At 40.7% G+C, this 19,757-nt stretch overlaps 1 protein-coding gene across 2 annotated transcripts in view; it reads left to right on the forward strand.

The window, feature by feature from the left end:
• The window catches only part of LOC115629975, a 153,755-nt gene extending 141,388 nt beyond the window's left edge, over positions 1 to 12,367 (forward strand). Inside the window, exons 1-2 of one of the 2 annotated variants that reach the window (XM_030526598.1) lie at positions 8,161 to 8,183; positions 10,146 to 12,367. In XM_030526598.1, the coding sequence (XP_030382458.1) occupies positions 10,184 to 12,367 (2,184 nt within the window). In that variant the 5' untranslated portion in view covers positions 8,161 to 8,183; positions 10,146 to 10,183. Of the gene's footprint in view, positions 1 to 8,160; positions 8,184 to 10,145 lie in introns of those variants that run through there. The other variant, XM_030526597.1, reaches the window with a different exon arrangement.
• The last annotated feature ends 7,390 nt before the right edge of the window (positions 12,368 to 19,757 follow it).

Consider the following 19,757-nt stretch of genomic DNA (forward strand, 5'->3'; position numbering starts at 1 on the left):
TTGATCACGTCATTGGTCAAACCAACGGGTATCCAAAGTTTCCAACATGTCTGTTTAGCGATTTTACTACCATCGTCATGCTTAGTCCGTATATATACAAAATTGTCTATTACTTTGATGTCCGGATAATCCGATTCATTTTGCATGATTTTATACTTTAGATCTGTATGATCAGGTTCATTAAAACAAGCCGAATTTAAGTCTACCTCGGGACTAACTGATTCAATTACTGCTATTTCATCTGAGTACATACGAGGGAGAGCATCAGGCACTACATTGTGTTTTCCACGCCTATGACTCACGTATCCTTGTAAACGCATAGCCCATCGAGCTAACATGCCTTTGAGATGAGGTTGTCGCATAAGCCATACTAGACTAGCGTGATCAGTTATCACCTCAAATTCTTGCCTTTCTATAAAACAACGAAATTTTTCAATAGCTTCTACTGCTGCCAAACATTCACGTTGAGTTACACTATAGTTCCTTTGCGCGGTATTCAACTTTCGCGACATGTATGCTATAGGCTGCTCAACACCGTCGTCACTTAACTATACTAGCACTGCCCCAATACCAAAATCGCAAGACAGGTGATGAAGTTAATACAACTTTCAGTTTATCTAAAGCAATTTGAGTTTCCGAAGTCCATCCATTTTTTTTTTTATTGGAGAGAAGTTCCGTGATAGGGAAAGTAAGATCTGAGAAATTCGGAATAAACCTCCTATACCAACCTACTACACCCATGAAACCACGTACTTGCCTTAGTGTCTTTGGTACCGGCCACGCTAAAATCGACTCTACCTTCTTGGGATCTGTTGATATGCCTCCTTGGCCAATAACGTAACCCAAGTACTGCACTTTTGCTACTCCGCAATTACTCTTTGCCACATTAAGCGTTAAATTTGCCTTTCGAAATTCTTCTGCTAAACGTATGAATACTGATGCATGAGAATCAAAATCGTTTGATACGACGCAAAGGTCATCTAAGTATCCGAATACACAATATTTTAGTTCAGAAGGAATTAATTCGTCCATGAGGCGACACATCGTTTGGGGCGCATTGCCAAAACCCGAAAGGCATTACCGTCCTATGTACTGTGCAGCTGAAAAATGTAACAGGCAGAAGGAGGCGTGGCAGACCCCACAAAGTATATATATTCTTGATCAGCATGACGAGACGAGTCGATCTAGCCCTGTCTGTCTGTCAGTCCGTATGAACACCTGGATCTCAGAGACTATAAGAGGTAGAGACACCAAACTTTGCGCAAAGATGCGTTATATGTGTACGCTGTGCGAGTTTGTTTTATTTTTTTGATCCCCCCCCCCCACTTTCCCCCTATGGGGGTTTTCCCGATTTTCCGTTCGTATAATCGCCTATATCTCGGAGACTATAAGAACTACGGACCCTGGAATTTTAGTCCCAGATGACTTATGTGAATACGCAGAAAATGTGTATTTTGGAATTTCCCTCCCTCCCCCCTCTCCCCCACAAATCGCGATTTTCTCTAACTCCCGTAATTCTTGGAATTTCGAACTGAAATTTTGTAAATACCCCCAGTTAGTAATTATGTGTCCGTACGCCAAGTACGCCATCATGATAGACCGATTTAACAAGAGGTTATAGCCATAAATATGTTCGCTGCTGCAGTGCTGCTCAAGCGCTGCCCTCGGCTGTTGTTGATGCTGGTGCTTTGGTTGACTGCGAACATGCTTACACAGACACGAATATAAGAGCATATACATACACTCACATAGACGCAATTGCTTTATATATTGCACTTATACACCCTTTACGTGAGTTCGAATACCAAAAGAGGTAAAATCGATCAACATTTTTTTTTAAATTCTCTTACTTTTTTTAATTTCTATAATTATTGTAAACAAATGCACAGAGTATTTCAAAGTCGGGACACCCGACTTTAGCTTTTTTACTTGTTTTATTAAGGAATGAGAAAATGAAAATGTTTTTATTTGAAATGTTGTCCAGTCAGCCTGATTTAATTTGAAAATTGATATTATTTTAGTAGTAGTCTGTTTGTTGTTGTGAAAGAGGGCTATAACTATTAGGTAGTGGTCGCTACCATGTAGGTCATCTAGGATATGCCAATGGGCGTTACTAAGTAAGTCTGGAGTACAAAAGGAGATATCAATGTGTGTGTATGTTTTATATGTTGAGAAATGTGTAGCTGATTTATCATTTAATAATATGTAGTTAGTGTTGTTTAAAAAAATTGTGATAGTTTTGCTTTTTGAGTTGTTCTTTGGGGAGCCCCATAGCGTACCCCAACTGTTAAAGTCTCCCAAAATTAGTGAGTTACCAGCTGAAGTTTAGTACGTTATGTAAGTTAGTTTCATTAAAGGTTTGGTGGGGAGGAATATAGACTGACTAGCAGGTATTGCCCGTCTTAACCCGGCTCAATATAATGTTTCCAATTGTATTTATTTTGTGTGTGCATAACCTACCCATATGTTTTCACCTTATAAGTTACCAGTAGGAAGGCATTTTAGGTATTTAAATGAACATTTTCTGTTCTTGACAAAAAATTGTTCAGTAGTCCGTTACATTTTTGTTCTTGCCAAACTATTTCGTTAAACGAACATGACCACTATAACTAATATTTTTTAAAGCTCGTTTCCCCCCTTTGGAGCTAGAATTTTCCAAAAGCCATTCTTAGTGTGCTCCTACACTATGGTGGATACTATGAAAGGATACTTGAGTCCAAATTTCATCTTTTACCGTTTGGGCTGTGCGTTGATCACCAATTAGTCAGGACAAACTGTTTTATATATAGAGATAACGCAACGTTTTAAGATAGACGATTTGCAAAAAAGGGAGAATAATTATAAGGGTATATCCTAATTTTAAATTCACATTTGAGCCTTTTCGTGCCATATTGAGTCAATACGGTCACGCACAACCTCGGAATATGAAACACGGCACTCGTGTCAATGCCGTGCAGCGATGAGCCACGATCAAAAAGCACTGACAATTCTCATCTCAATTTGCTAGAGTAAAACTTTCGATAGTTAAAGCCACCGATACCATCAAAATATCGAAGTTTGAATGCAATAAGCAGAATATTTAAAGAACAAAATCTAATTATTTATTGACATCAATAAGAACAAATCATATACATACATACATCTGCCCGCAATGCGAAGCAGAATATGCGTAGCTCCGTTATTCGGTTTCTGCTTTACTATCGCTTACGAGGTCGTTGCCTAGCGACGGTAACTGTTAACTTTTGGCGTTTTGCCTTTGCAATTAACATTAAATGGTCACAACGAAAGAAGAAGAGCGAGCCAATGACTTGCAGTTGTTGTTGTTGTTTTGTATGTACATGCTACATACATATACAGGCATACATACATACATATGCATGTACATTTGTATGTATGCATGGGCACACATAGACACGAACTGTTGCTTGTTGTATGTATGTGTGAGTGTGTGTATGTGATGTCCCCAACTACTTGATATTTGATATATGGCAAGTAAAAAACATATTGCTATATTTTAATCGTTGAATGCCAATTTGTTGATATAGTTATGTTGATTACATTACCCAAATTTGAAATCGATCGGACAAAATTTATAACACAAACTATTCATTTGAAAAAGTGAATAAATATTAAAACCCCAATAATAAAATTAAATGCGATATATCGAAAATATCGATACTTGTGTTGATATATCGTAATACATGTCGAATACAAATACATCGAAAAACATCGTTTGAGAGTTATTGATTATAATACTGTATTCGATTGTTCACTGTACACATACATACATACATACAAATGTATTTGTATGTGTACGGTAACTGTAAACTTTTGGCATTTTGCGTATGCAATGAACAGACGTAAATGATCAAAACGAAAGAAGATTTGCGAGCCAATAACTTGAAGTTGTTGTTTTAAAAATGTTGATTTGAAACCATAGAACACTATTTATTACAATTAAACAACAGTGTTCGATGGCCCACTGCATACATACAAACCTATATATGTATATAAGAATGTATGTACGTACATACATACTTATTGATGTACATATGTACATACTATACATACAGACGTATGTATATATGTATGTATGTATGTAATACATATGGTGCTGGTGTAATTCATAATGCGAGATTCTTTCTAGGGGGAGCAATGTCCCCCTGCCCAACCTGCGTACGCCCTTGTAGTCCGTTATCCTAAAAACCCCTTATGCCAAATGTACTAAACAAAGAAAAAATAACATAAAAATGTTTATGTTATAATGTTAATAATTTTTAATTAATTAACATTTCTTGCCCTGTCAGTGCAAGACGAATGTACTTTTATACATATGTATGTATGTATATATGTACATACATTTGTACAAATGAACATTCACACATTAGTGTCTCACATTTTGCTTTGGCTACTTCAACCGTTTGCACGCAACTACACGAACAGCTGCTTGTATATATGTATGTGTGTGTGTATGTATACTTAGTTGTCCCCAACTGTTTGATATTTTGTATTGTTTGTTCTGCCTGCATTTGTAAAATGCATATTTTAAAAATCGTTAAATGCAAAGTTGTAATTTTAGTTACGTAGATTATATTACCCAAATTTGAAATCGATCGGACAAAATTTATAACACAAACTTTTCATTTGAAAAAATGAATAAATATTAAAACCCCAATAATTCAAGCTCCAACACAAATTTCGAAAAACCGAGTATGCAGTTTTGTTTGTATTCTTTTATAGATTATAAAAACCAAATTTAAAGTTGATCGATTCAGAAATGCAGAATTTTCAAACAAACTTTGGAGCTACTTTTCCCCCCTTTGGAGCTCGAATTTTCCAAAATCCCTTCTTAGTGCGCATCTACACCATGATAGGATACTTGAGCCCAAATTTCAGTTTCCTAGCTTTTACCGTTTGGGCTGTGGGGTGTTGATTGTGTTTCAATTTTTCCACGGAAAACCCCCCCTTTTTCATGCCCCAGGAAAAATGGTGAAAAACCAAGTATACAGTTTTTCTTGTATTCTTTTTGAGAGTATACAAACTAAGTTTGAAGTTAATTGGATGAAAATTGTAGATTTTTCATACAAACGTTGGAGCCCGTTTTCCCCCCTTTGGCGTTCGAATTTTCCAAAACCGCTTCTTAGTGCTCACCTACACCACTGAAGACAACATGTGTCCAATTTTCAGCCTCCTATCTAACCGTTTGGGCTGTGCGTTGATTGCACATAGCTTTTCGTTTACCGAATTTTCCACCGGAAAATCATTATTATTCAGGCCGCAGGAAAAATATTGAAAATCCAAGTATACAGTTTTTTTTGTATTCTTTGTGAGAGTATACAAACTAAGTTTGAAGTTAATCGGATAAAAATTGTAGATTTTTCATACAAACGTTGGAGCTCGTTTTCCCACCTTTGGAGCTCGAATTTTCCGAAACCCCTTCTTAGTGCTCACTTTCACTATAAGAGGGATCTTGTGTCCAAATTTCAGCTTCCTAGCTCTTACCGTTTGGGCTGTGCGTTGATTGCCAATCAGTCAGTCAGTCAGTCAGTCAGTCAGTCAGTCAGTCAGGACAAACTGTTTTATATATATAGATATTAGGTTGCATTTTTTATTAGATTTAATTTCAATTGCTGTTGCATCAAAGTCATGGGGAAGTGATATTTTTTTGTTTTGTATTGAATTGTGTATTAAAATGGCGGTACCTCCAAAACTGGGCGAGTAGTTATTACAGTAAATTGAATAGCAAGAATTGGAATGTCATTTAGGTTATGTAGGTGAGTTTCTTGTAATGCTATTATGTGTGGATGTTCATTTTTATAGCCTGTACCCAAAGGGTGAAAGGCTATACGAGTTTTGTGCGAATGTATGTAACACACAGAAGGAGGTGTGGCAGACCCCACAAAGTATATATTTTCTTGATCAGGGTGGCAAGTCGAGTCGATTGAGCCATGTCCGTCTGTCCGTCCGTCCGTCTGTATGAGCGCAAGGATCTCAGAAAGTACAAGAGCTAAAATTACCAAACTTGGTATCCAGGTTCCCCTAAGCCCTAGGCAGGTCAAGTTTATTTTTATACCCTGTACCCAAAGGGTGAAAGGGTATACTAGTTTTGTGCGAATGTATGTAACAGGCAGAAAGAGGCGTGGCAGACCCCACAAAGTATATATATTCTTGATCAGCATGACGAGACGAGTCGTTCTAGCAATGTCTGTCTGTCTGTATGAACACCTGGATCTCAGAGACTATAAGAGCTAGAGACACAAAATTTTGCACAAAGATGCGTTATATGTGTACGCTGTGCAAGTTTGTTTTATGTTTTTGATTTTCCCCCCAACTTCCCCCCTATGGGGGTTTTCCCGATTCTCCATTCGTATAATCGCCTATATCTAAGAGACTATAAGACCTACGGACACCAAATTTTAGTCCCAGATGCCTTATGAGAATACACAGAAAACGTGTATTTTGGAATTTCCCTCCCCCTCTCCCAAGCAAATCGCGATTTTCTCTAATAAATAAATTTCGAACTAAAAATTGTAAATACCCCCAGTTAGTAATTATGTGTCCGTACGCCAAGTTTCATCATGATAGACCGATTTAACAAGAAGTTATAGCCATAAACATATTTGCTGCTGCACCGCTGCTCAAGCGCTGCCCAAGCGCTTCCCGCGGCTGTTGATGTTGCTGTTTGGTTGACTGCTAACAAGTTTACTCAGACACGAATATACGAGCATATACATACATATACTCACATAGACGCAATTGCTTTGTATATGTGCAATTATACACCCTTTACGTGTGTTCGAATACCAAAGAGGTAAAAAGAAGCATCTCCGACCCCATAAAGTATATATATTCTAAATCAGCACGACGAGAGAAATCTATCTAGACATGTCCGTCCGTCTGGATGAACGCAAGGATCTCAGAAACTATAAAAGCTAGAATAACCAAAGTTGGCATCCAGATTCTCCTAGGTCCGAGAAAGGACGAGTTTATTTTATTTTTTGGAATTTTCCCCCCCTTCCCCCGCTACAGAATTTCGTCAATAGCGTCCACATTTCAAATGCTACCTAAACCAAACTTTGCACATATAATTTATATATAATCTACTGTAGTCTACTGTTGTTCAAAATTTTATTGAATTCGGTCAATTCTAAGAAAAGTTATAAGCAAAACAAATTCTCTCCAGTACAACCGCCCCAAACTGCAGCAACAAGTTCGCTCTTCTTCTTCCTCTTTTTGCTGCTGCTATGGGCGCATACAACTCAGTGACGGAAGTTTACCTGGGTACAGGGTATTACACTGTCGGGCTTCCTCGACTGTAGCGTTCTCTCTTGTTTTTATACCCTGTACCCGTAGGGTAAAAAGGGTATATTAGGTTTGTGCAAAGTATGTAACATACAGAAGGAAGCATCTCCGACCCCATAAAGTATATATATTCTTGATCAGCATGACGAGAGAAATCGATCTAGACATGTCCGTCCGTCTGTCCGTCCGTCTGTCCGTCCGTCTGTCCGTCTGGATGAACGCGAGGATCTCAGAAACTATAAAAGCTAGAATAACCAAAGTTCGCATCCAGATTCTCCTAGGTCCGAGTAAGAACGAGTTTGTTTATTTTTTCTGATCCACCCCCCCCACTCCCCCCCCCCCCCACCTATTAACGATTTTCTATAACTCCCGTAATTCTTGGAATTTTGAACTAAAATTTGGTAGTCACATTAGGCATAATGCACGATTCTGATGTAAATGTAAATGTATGTATGCATGCATGGAATATTTTATATTTAATTGAGTTAATTAATTAAATTAATATAGTTAATTAATTTAATTAAATTAATTATTTAATTAAATTACTTTTTGTGGGGTGGTACAGGGTATTTAAAAGTTGAGCCTGCTCGACTTTTGCATTCCTTTCTTGTTTTAATAATTTAATTTTTTTTAATTTTTGTTTTTAATTTTCTTTTTTTGTGGAGAGTACAGGCTATTTTACTGTCGGGCTTGCTCGACTGTAGCGTTCTCTCTTGTTTAATTTTGTTTGCTTACAAATTAGATTTGGTGATTTGGTGACGCTTTGAATTTGTCGCGGTGGGTAATAACTAAATCAATAAGCTCCGAAGTACACGTCTGATCACTACGAGAGATGGATTTGCACTGTTCTAGTAAAATTAAGTTGATGGAAAAATCTTCTTGTAAGTGCTACATACTCGTATGACGCAAAGCCAACAGAAATGAATGATTTATTACATGTATTCATTCATTTTTGAATATTTTTATACCCCGTACCCAAGGGGTAAAAGGGTATATTAGTTTTATGCGAATGTACATGGAACACACAGAAGGAGGCGTGGCGGACCCCACAAAGTATATATATTCTTGATCAGGATGACAAGGCGAGTCGATATAGCCATGTCCGCCTGTCCGCCTGTCTGTCCGTCTGTCTTTTTATATGAACGCAAAGATCTCAGGAAGTACAAGAGCTAGAATAACCAAACTTGGTATCCAGATTCTCCGAAGTTAGAGAAAGGACGAGTTTGTTCATTTTTTCTGATGCAACCCCCCACTCCCCCCATTGCTTTGTATAAGTAAGACAAAATGCGATATATGGGTGGGATCTGGATAAAATTTGGTCAGGTGATGTACAACTTTCTTTAATGGACACAAACTACATTTTCTTCAATTCGGATAAAAAACAAAAAATTTTGCGTACTAAGAGTTCATTCTGAATCGGTCAGTTATATGGGAGCTATATGATATAGTCATATGATTTTGACGATTTTCAGATATTGTCATCTGACTACCGCTAGAAGCCTGTGGCAAATATTTCAGTACCATAGCTCCACTATAAGTATTTTTGGCTGCTGATCCCACACAAGGCCGACCACAGTATACTGTGGACACCAGACACAATAGTAGTATTCAAGCACAGGGCGTACTAGAGAAATGTAAATAGGTTTGGTAGTAGTAAATTTCTTGGACCATCGTTTTATGAATCACCCTTGGCTTTATTTACAATGCTAGAAATGTAAAGATTGAAGTTCAATTTTGAATCAAAAAGCACCCCAATGTCTTCAACAGTCGATATACTTGTAGGACGAAATCCAACACAATAAAGCGGCGGGAAATCCTATGCGACTAAGCTTAAAGAGCAGAAGGTCGTGGTTTACAGAGTCAAATGCTTTACTGAAGTCAGTGTAAACGAAGGAGATATGATAGATTTGCAGAGGTGCTGCAAAGTGGCACATACTATTTTTTCAAATAGTTTTGGTATAGCGGACAACTTTACAATACCTCTGTAATTCGAAATATCAGACTTACCACCCGTTTTATATAAAGGCATTATTAAAGATTCTCTCCATATATCTGGATAGAATCAAGCGACAGATGAAAGAGTTTAAGCAATGGTTGTAAAAGGGATCTAGAAGACTCCTTGAGGGCACAACTAGGAATATTGTCTACACCAGGAGAGAAAAGGATTTTAAAAACTTGATAACGGACAGTAGACAGCTATCAGTAATAATGGGAGCGTAAACAGAGTGGGAAGATGAAATGCAATAAGGATAAGAGGTATTACTAAAAGAAATAGTGGAATATTGGGGATGCAGACATTAAAAAGAGAATTAATAGAAATAGAATCATAGAAAAACTTGACGGCTAAATTAATATCAACCGCATTATACAAAAAGGACCAATTCGTTGCTAAAATAAGTTCGTCAGGCAAAGAAAAAATAACCTTTGCGAAATCAAAACAACATGGCCTTCGGTTTTTATTCTACATCCACTCGTGGCTCACTCCAGACTTAGACTTACAGCTTTTGTTCAACTTTGTGATGCATACATACACGCATATAAACACGAAGATACACGATTCTGATGTAAATGTATGCTATTGAAATTGTATTTATTGTTTTTTTTTTAATTTTCCTTTTTTGTGGAGAGTACAGGTTATTTTACTATCGGGCTTGCTCGATTGTAGCGTTCGGTCTTGTTTTTTTAGCGTATCCAAGAGTTTGACCCGTCCGACTTTAACTTTCCATTCCTGTTTTTATTGAAAAACTTAGTTTTGAGGATTTTGTTCTTTGATACAGCTTTTCGATTAACTTGACTTTATTATAACTTAAAAGTATGACTCAAATTATTGAATTTAATTTCAGGACTCAGCGCATCATGCGACACGCTCTTGTCTGCCGAAATGACGGTGACACGTTTTCACCCTATAATCATATATAATAGTCAGATACATAACAGTACTTTGACAAGGACCTCGCGATATCAAGAGAACACAAATATTGACGGCAAAAGCAGCGAGTCAGAATTTAATATGACCTCGAATGATGGTAACGAAGTCATATACAAGTTCTATGTTCCAGATGATATTGATGTGGCAACGGCACATATTTTATTTAAACAAGCCTGTGCGGAATGTTCGGATATTGGATTTTATGTGAAAGCAAATGCATATCCCTATACGGAGTCTCGACGCGACATTCCGTCTTATGTCCATAAAACAATCGTTAAATTGGATCAGACTAATAAAACTATTATAACGTTTTTTGTACAACCGAGCTCATGGAACTATGTTGTATTAAAATTTGTCAACCAAGTAGGCAAGAGTTCGACAACGATGACGAACCATCAAAAAGAATCATATCAAAATATTCTCAATAAGAGACTGATACTGAATGAAAACATAAGTGAAAGATTACGTAACCTGTCGTATAGCTTAAGCATCCATTTTCAAAAATCATCAGACGGTACACATTCATCTGTAACTGCAGGCCATAAAGAAGCATCGGCAAGTACGCGGCACCCCACTCGATTTCGAGACATAGACTTTTACACATTAGTGCGCCAGTCATACCGCGAATTTTTTACGTTTGATTATGATCTGGAGCAGGATGAAGATGGCTCTGTACCAAAACTTCTCAATATTATTGTTAGTAGGCCTGTTGGATTTGCATTTGACGTTGGCGATGTGAACGACATTGGTGGTACTCTTACATTCGCTCTCTCCATTAAACAATCGGATACTTCTCCAGTAAAAGTGAAATCGATTTTGGGTTCAATTCGTCAAGATATGATCCGCAAGGAACAAACAATCATTGTTTGCATGCATCTTAATAGTCCTGGAATACCAACATGGCCAAATAAATGCCGCTATGACCAGTGGCTAATGCCAGCATCAAGCATAATCAAGAACACAAATTCTGAAAATAGTACTGGCATAGTGCACGTACCCTTTCCTGAAAGCGGGCGTTGGTATGTGACAATAAGCTTATTCTGCCATAGCTCTGGCTCGCCAAAACTTAGGAACATTGGAAGCATCAAAAAATTACTAAGTCAATATATACATATGTTAAGGGATATGCAATCACCATGCCCCTGCGCAGAGAGCAAATCACGAATCGAGAATTGTATAGCCGACCCTTTTTGTTTGAGCATAGTAAATGATACAGATACACTGAAGATAATGGAATGCATGATGGACAAAAGGTGCACCTCCAACTATGATCAAGAAATGGTACTGAGTTTTCATATGCAATATAAATTGGCCACGCAGCAACATTTTGAGATGGATAACTGTAACACATCGGTGTTTTTCTCTATTTCATCCAGTTCCTGTGTAGCAGGCGGCTGCGGGCGCTTTGGTCGGTGCTACCATTACATGTCAGGCGGATTTGTTTTTTCGACTTGCATATGCGCAAATGGCTACCGTGGTTGGGACTGTAGCGAGGACTCGCAAGTTCCGCCGAGCGCCTTGATTTGGCTGCAATTGCTGTTGCTTACATTAAGCAATCTACTCTTTATTCCCAGCATATACATTGCAGTGCGGCGCAGTTACTACACAGAAGCAATTATATACTTTTTTTCTATGGTCTTCTCAATTTTATACCATGCTTGCGACTCAGGCGGTGACGAGCATAGCTTCTGCTTGGTCAAAAATGGAACACTACAATTCTGTGACTTTTACTGCGGCATACTCGCCATTTGGGTAACACTCATCGCCATGGCCCATGTTAGACCACAGTTAGTCTCCCTGTTACATATGGTTGGGGCGATTTTGCTGGCATTTGGCACACAGCTTAACAAACAAAGCCTCTGGATATTCCTTGTACCTACAATAAGCGGCATCTGTATCATCTCTGTGAGCTGGGGTATCGCATGCTTAAAGACGCGCATGTTGTTCCCTGAACTACTTTACCTCACCATTTGCATCCCAATTGGAGCAGTTCTTGTAATAGTCGGCCTCGTTTGCTATGCTCTTCTTCAAACAAAACAGAACTACTATATAATTCATTCTATTTGGCATATAGTTATGGCTATAAGTATTATTTGCCTTCTCCCACCACATAAGTACTTTATAATAAAATGTTAGCTTTCGGATCGCAAATACAGTTTTTACTTATTATTCGATCATAAATGATATGTGGCTGAATATATATGTATTTGTATATACATACTAACTTTCCGCCCCTGCTTCGCACGGGTATTTTACAAAATTTTAAAAAATATAAATTTAATAACACCCACACTCACACATATAGGGTGTATCCTTTTGCTATGAGTTACTAAAGAAAGCAAAATTATAAACAAAGTTTGGATATTATTACTTTGATTATGTTTCCTGTTATTCTTTATTGAGTCAGAGCTTCTCTGTAAACCAAATTTCATGTTGTTTTATTTTACGGTAGCAAAATATATATATTTTCAGGAGCTTCGACCTGCGATAGACCAACATTAAGTTGGCCCTGAGTAAAACATTCCTTTCGTAGGTCGATCCGTACTATTCGAAGGTTTGGCCTTGGGACTTGTTAATACTTAGTTAACGCCAAACATGCGATTCTTTAATTTATTATTTTTTGTTTTAAATACTTATTCTGCTATTCGTGACACCGGGTCAGCTAGCAAAATAGAAAAGGGAAAAAGAAAGTTGATAAGTCAGCAATTACATTATGTCAAAAAATAAAAATTATAAAACACTCAAAACTCCTTTAATAGTAACTAAAAAACAAGTAAAAAAGCTAAAGTCGGGTGTTCCGACTTTGAAATACTCTGTACATATGTTTACAATAATTATAGAAAATAAAAAAAATTAAGAAAATAAAAAAAAAAATTTGATCGATTTTACCTCTCTCGGTATTCGAACTCACGTAAAGGGTGTATAATTGCACATTTACATAGCAATTGCGTCTGTGTGAGTGTATGTATGCCTATGCGCATCAATTCGTGTCTGTGTAAGCATTTTCGCAGTCAACCAAACAGCAACATCAACAACAGCCGCGGGCAGCGCTTGAGCAGCGCTGCATCAGCAAATATATTTATGGCTATAACTTCTTGTTAAATCGGTCTATCATAATGAAATTTGGCATACGGACACATAATAACTAACTGGGGGTATTTCCAAAATTTTAGTTCGAAATTCCAAGAATTACGGGAGTTACGATTTGCGGGGTAGAGGGGGGAGGGAGGGGAATTCCAAAATATACATTTTCTGCGTATTCACATAAGGCATCTGGGACTAAAATTTGGTGTTCCTAGGTCTTATAGTATCCGAGATATAGGCGATTATACGAATGGAAAATCGGGAAAACCCCCATAGGGGGGAAGTGGGGGGGAAAATCAAAAAAATAAAACAAACTCGTATAGAATACACACATAACGCATCTTCGTGCAAAATTTGGTGTCTCTATCTCTTATAGTCTCTGAGATCCAGGTGTTCATACGGACGGACAGACGGACAGACGGACAGACAGGGCTAGATCGACTCGTCTCGTCATGCTGATCAAGAATATATATACTTTGTGGGGTCTGCCACGCCTCCTTCTGCCTGTTACATTTTTCAGCTCCCGCAAACCTAATATACTCTTGTACATTTCATGTACAGAGTATAATCACAATGAAAATTACAATTTGTGATTTCTTATTATGATGCCTATTTATTAATGAACATACAACTGCAAATATTATTAAAAATCTTCAAATTTGGCATTAAATTTATCCTAGTAGTATTTTGTTGCTCCAAATGAAGTCATTTGAAAAATAACAACACTGTTGTAGGTACTGTAATCAATTGACATATCCTAACAGAAATCAGATCGAATTTTATATACAAATTTTTTGCTTTTAGCATTATGAACTAACAACATACTGTTCAGGAATTTTTAACCTTATTGTGTACACCCTTTGAAAATTGTATAGCGGGCGATGCCGTATGGTAGCCAGTTGCGATAGACGAGAAGTTGGTTTCGATTTGTAGTTCATTCAATTAAATAAAACATCACTCAACTTCACAATAGTAAGTAAGAGTGCGCAAACTTCACAATTGCAGTACAAAAGGGAACTGTTCGGTCATTTCATAGATTTAAGTTTGTTGGAAAATATTTGAATTGCAAATTTAAGTCGTTTGAATTGTAGATTTAAGTCATTTGAATTATAGACTTAAATTGTTGTAAGAAATAATTGTAAGTGCGCTCATTTCAATGTAACAGCTGTAAATAAGTTTGTATTCTCTTGCTCTATCGCTGTTAACATAAGGTCCACAACATTTGTTATGCGTATGCTAAGCCTTGCATGGCTAGCAATAAACACTCGAAAATTGAAAGTCGATTTGTTCGGTCTATTCTTTGCTCCTGTGTTCTTTAGTGCAAGCTACTGCGTTCGCTGTATATAAGTACATAAGGTACTTATATACATACCAACTTAGTTACAACGGGGGAACCTTTTACTTTTGCCTACCGGCAATATTGTATGATCTGGTTGATCATTTTGGCGCCCCCGGGTGGACTCATCGTTGACTTTGTTGGACACTGTACATTGGGTCTGGATTTATTGCTGCCATCTGGTTGTGCAGCATACATACGAGTGTTCTGAATATTGGGTTTGGACTCTCTTAATTAAAGCTGACTGGCGATGCATTGCAGCAACACACAGGGAAGTTGCACACAGGTAACGAATCCAAAGTACATAGTTGCCAATCTGTCGTTTGTGCATTAAATAAATAAAGAGAGCACTCGACAAGAAACCCTTAGCACATACATATGTATATAAATATGTTAAGTGTCTGCAAGGCACATATGTATGTAATTGTATGCGCAAGCTGCTTATCTACGAGAGTGGGCCGCGGTTTACAATTTGGCATTCGCTTTATTTAAACATAAATATATGTATATGTATGTATGTCCGTTCGTTTAAATAAATAAATTATTGCCGCACGATCTAGCAACTGCAACGGTCTAGCAACTGGGCCCGACGGACTGCGTGCAAGGCCATTCTTCGTCAGATGGATGGAGAGCGTTTCGGAATCAGTCGTACTCCGAGCCGGCGAGGCAACGATCCGGTAAGATCAAGCATTTTTGTAGCCCGAAAGGTGCATCGATCCCTTCAGACCAACGCGCGGACTGGAGCCCCCTAAAATGCAGAAGACGAGGGCGGCAATAGTTCCCCTTAACAGCGACAATTTACTTACGTAGACTTTCGTAAGGGTGCCCCTTCAGAAATGGAGCTGTTGGCACTCAATATGTCGCGAGCGCTTTTGTTGTTGTTCTCCAGTCGGAGAAAACACGCATATGGCCTGTTTTCACACGCTAGCTGCCTCCCTCCCACGGGACTGTGGCTGTGGCGACACTCGGAGTATTGCATATTCTTTTACTGGAAGTCACTATATTTTATAATTTTTTTTTATTACCACTATTATTTTTGCAAAGAAGCGCGGCCAATGCTTTATCAGAATAAACACACGGCCACTAACATATGGGAAGTGATCCGTTTCCAATTGGAGCCAGTCCACAGGTGGTTCCTGGCGGAACTTACAGCGGAACGACAGCGAGCCACAGGAGCCAGTTCAAACTCCGCGGACAGTGGTTCTATTAAATATGGGGACCAGCCGTCAATTCTAGAATTTCTACGAAATTTTAAATTTTGTTATGGCGCGCCGTTGAGGAAATAAACCTAGAAGCGGCATTTTGTAGATGCAAGCAAAAATGCAAGCCTCCCCACGTCGACTATATAACAGCTTGCTTTAAGGCTCTTCTTACGATGATCCTGGTGGATATGACGCGCTCCAGTTGAAGCAAGCCACGTATATAAAGCGTTGGCCTCCAGATGACCCGCAAAGGAGTTGCAAAGGGCACCCAGGCCACGGAACTGGCCGAGCCAGTCCCTACCGCACTCGCAGCGTGCCCAAAACATAGAAACGGGGCTCTGGCGGCCGAGTAGGGGCGGAATATCCCCCATCCCGCCGGGAGAAATCTTATGGCCAACGTGGGATTCAACTCCCCAAGCGACATGTATGTCGCCTCGCTCACATCGTAATATCACTCTCTCCGTAGCACCGAGCCCAGTAACGAGCTACGTATGGTATACTGGAAGCCCCTTATGTTTTGACGATTCGAGCTGACGATGCTGGTATTCTGCGACCTAAGTACGTAGATTGACACCCTACCGAAATGGCTCGTAGGTTAATGCCACCATTGCCCCCGTCCCACTAAAACCATGGCAGGCCTTGAGTAACGCTTGCTATTCGTCGCCATTTTTTTGGTCGTGTAGGCTCAGATGTATATTCCTGACTAGTGCCGATCTGGCTCTGAACTTTGTTTCCCATAAAGAGCAAAGTCAACCCTCGCGTGGACCTCACTCATGGAAAGGCACCCACGGGATCACTAAGGCAACTACACGCACGAACAGCAATAACGGACCCAAGTGGGGACCCAATAGCAATGATTACAACAAAAAAAAAACAACCCCAGTAGTGGATGTAGATGATGAGAAGATACCTTTTTTGCGCAGCTCGGTGTTGAGGCGATCACCACCAAAAGCGGTAGCAATGGCAACCGCGGAGGTGCCAAAATCACCCCAGAGCCCACGGGCAAATGAGCCCCAAATAATTGAAGAAGCCCTGCAAGGCATCGGCATAACAGTGGAAGGCCTGATGGCCCTTATAAATGGAGGCCAGAGACATATCAACCAGCTTGTCAAAGATGAGCTGACCAAGCTACTGTCTCTCCAAAAGGCGGCACTAATATTGTGCACCGGAAAGGAGCGGGCGAACCAGGGAACCCAAACGATGCCACCGATGAAACAGCGCCCACAACTTGGCACCCCCAAAAGGCCCAGAGACCGTAAAGGTAACCAGCGCAGTACACCACCGAAGAAGCTGAGAACGCGGGACCAGGAGCGTGCCACTACACCGACGCCGTTAGTTCAGAGCGAAGACGGCCAGCCAAGCATGGAGCCGGCAACCGCCAAGAAGAGCGCCTGGTTAAAGATGAAAGGTAGCGGACAAAGGAGACGCACCAAACCAGAGGCGATTATTGTCAAAAGCATAGGCGATTTCCAATTTTCTGTCTTGCTGAGGGTGGTCAAAGCGGACCCGACCCTACAAAGCATGCGCGATGATGTCCAAGGCATCCGCAAAACGGCGAATGGCAGCGTAAAATTGCAGCTAAGTAGAGCCCCATCCCATAGTGAGAATACGCTGCATGCCGCAGTGGAGAAAGCACTACATGGCATAGCAGACGTCAGAGCCCTGACGGAACAAGCTAAAATAGAAATTCGTGATCTGGATGAACTCACTACCAAAGAGGAGATATGTGCAGCGATCGCAGCAAAAGTGGAGAACATCAGCCTGGACTGCTTGTCAGTAAAGTCGATCCGCAAGGCACGTAGTGGACAGCAAACTGCAGTGCTCTCACTGCCTGCTGAAAAAGCCATGTCACTTTTGGACCTGGGCAAGATTTGGATCGGATGGGTCATATGCCGCGTGCGAACCATAGTGGACCCTATGCGGTGCTACAAATGGCTACGGTGCTAGACTATGGCCACAAGGCAGGAAGATGTACTAGCAGTAAGGACCTAAAAGGGAACTGCTTTAAGTGCGGCGAGAAGGGCCATGTTGCAAAGACCTGTAGTAAGGACCCAAAATGTCTGCTATGCTGTAGGAGGACTACAGAACTATGCCCACACCACCGGCAGCTTCAAATGCCCAGCGTTTAAAGAAGCTGTGCGTCAGGCGAAACACTGAAGTTCATCCAGCTGAATTTGAATCGTAGTGCGGCACAAGACCTGCTGCACAAAACAACACGGGAGCTCTCGGTGGACTTGGCAATCCTGAGCGAGCCCTATAGACCACCAAAAGACCCCAGATGGGCCACTGACCAATCTGGTAAGGCTGCGTTATGAGGGACCCATCTGGATGAAGGCAGGTAGAACGTTTGTGCGCGCAAAAGTTTGCGGCCTGTGGATTTACAATTGCTACCTGCCTCCTAGCTTGACGATTAATGAATTAGCAGCAGCTTTGGACGAGTTGGTGATCGACGCAGCGAATCGCCGTAGAATTATCATGGCCGGCGACTTTAACGCATGAGCGGTGGATTGGGGCAGCACTTGTACGAACAATCGTGGCCGTATACTGCGTGAAACTTTCGCAAGCATGGATATATCTCTGCTGAACACAGGCACCCAACCAACATTTAGTAGAGCCGGCTCAAGCTCTATAATCGATCTCACGTTCGTAAGCAGCTCTTTGTTCAACTCGGCGTCGTGGTCTATGAGCGACGTCTATACGGCTAGTGATCACGAGGCACGGTTGCACGGTTGGTGAAGGGCACGGTTGGTGAAAGGTCGAACCGTCAGCGGCATGGACTGCGCACGGAGTACTCGTATCGCATCAATACGTTTAACCCTGCTGCATTTTCGAAAGCTCTGCCTGCACTGAACCTGGCCGTTAACCCCCACAGCATGGCGCAGGTAGCTGTGGCACATCTTCAGGCTGCTTGCGAGATGAGCATGCGGAAAAGGAGGACAAATCCTCGTCATCATGATCCTGTTTTTTGGTGGAATGAGGAAATTGCACAGCTGCGGGTGGCATGCAATCGCGCCAGACGGCTCACCCAAAGACTGCGAGGCACTCAGGCGTTTCTCCCCCAACATGCAGAGTTTAGGAACTGCAGAAGATCCCTGAAACGAGCCATCCGTACTAGCAAAAGGAACTGCTTCCTCGACCTATGCAATTCGGCAGACCGCGACCCGTGGGGAAAGGCGTATAAATCAGTTGTAAAAAAATCAACGCAGGTCGGTACGAATTGCCTTCCGCTCCAGGCGTACTAGCTCAAATAGTTGGAGTACTATTCCCATCTAGACCGCCGACCAGAGAAGATGAATACAGCGTTGCTCGCCCATTCCAGGAGACAACTGTGGTATCAGTAGCAGAAGTACTTGCAGTAGCAAGTCTGAAGGACAAGGCACCAGGCCCCGACGCAATCCCAATCCGGGCACTTAAGCTGGCACTAGCGCTGCATCCTAACTCCTTCGAAGCACTTTTTGAAAACTGCATAAATTCAGGGATCTTTCCGGACTGCTGGAAAGTCCAAAAGCTGTTACTGCTTCCGAAACCAGGTAAACCACCAGGTGAGGCAACATCCTATAGGCCAATTTGCCTGCTGAACACGGTGGGGAAAGTGCTAGAGAAGCTACTCTGTACGAGAGCGCTGCTGGCGGATTATCCCCAAACCAATATGGGTTCCGTAAGGCTCGTTCAACGATTGATGCCATCGGTAAAGTAGTCGAGATAGCCTCAAACGCTATTACAGGGACACGCTGGAAGGGTGGCACTAAGATGTACTGCCTGGTGGTAACGCTGGTCGTGAAAAACGCTTTGAACTCGGCCGATTGGAGATCCATACTCGACGCACTTGGAGAACGAGGTATCCCCGAGTACCTCTATTAATGCATTCGTAGCTATTTTAACAACAGGGTGCTAATATACGAAA

The sequence above is a fragment of the Scaptodrosophila lebanonensis genome, unplaced genomic scaffold (genome assembly GCF_003285725.1).
Source record: "Scaptodrosophila lebanonensis strain 11010-0011.00,11010-0021.00 unplaced genomic scaffold, SlebRS2 tig00000184-arrow-arrow-pilon, whole genome shotgun sequence".
NCBI classification, from domain to species: domain Eukaryota; kingdom Metazoa; phylum Arthropoda; class Insecta; order Diptera; family Drosophilidae; genus Scaptodrosophila; species Scaptodrosophila lebanonensis.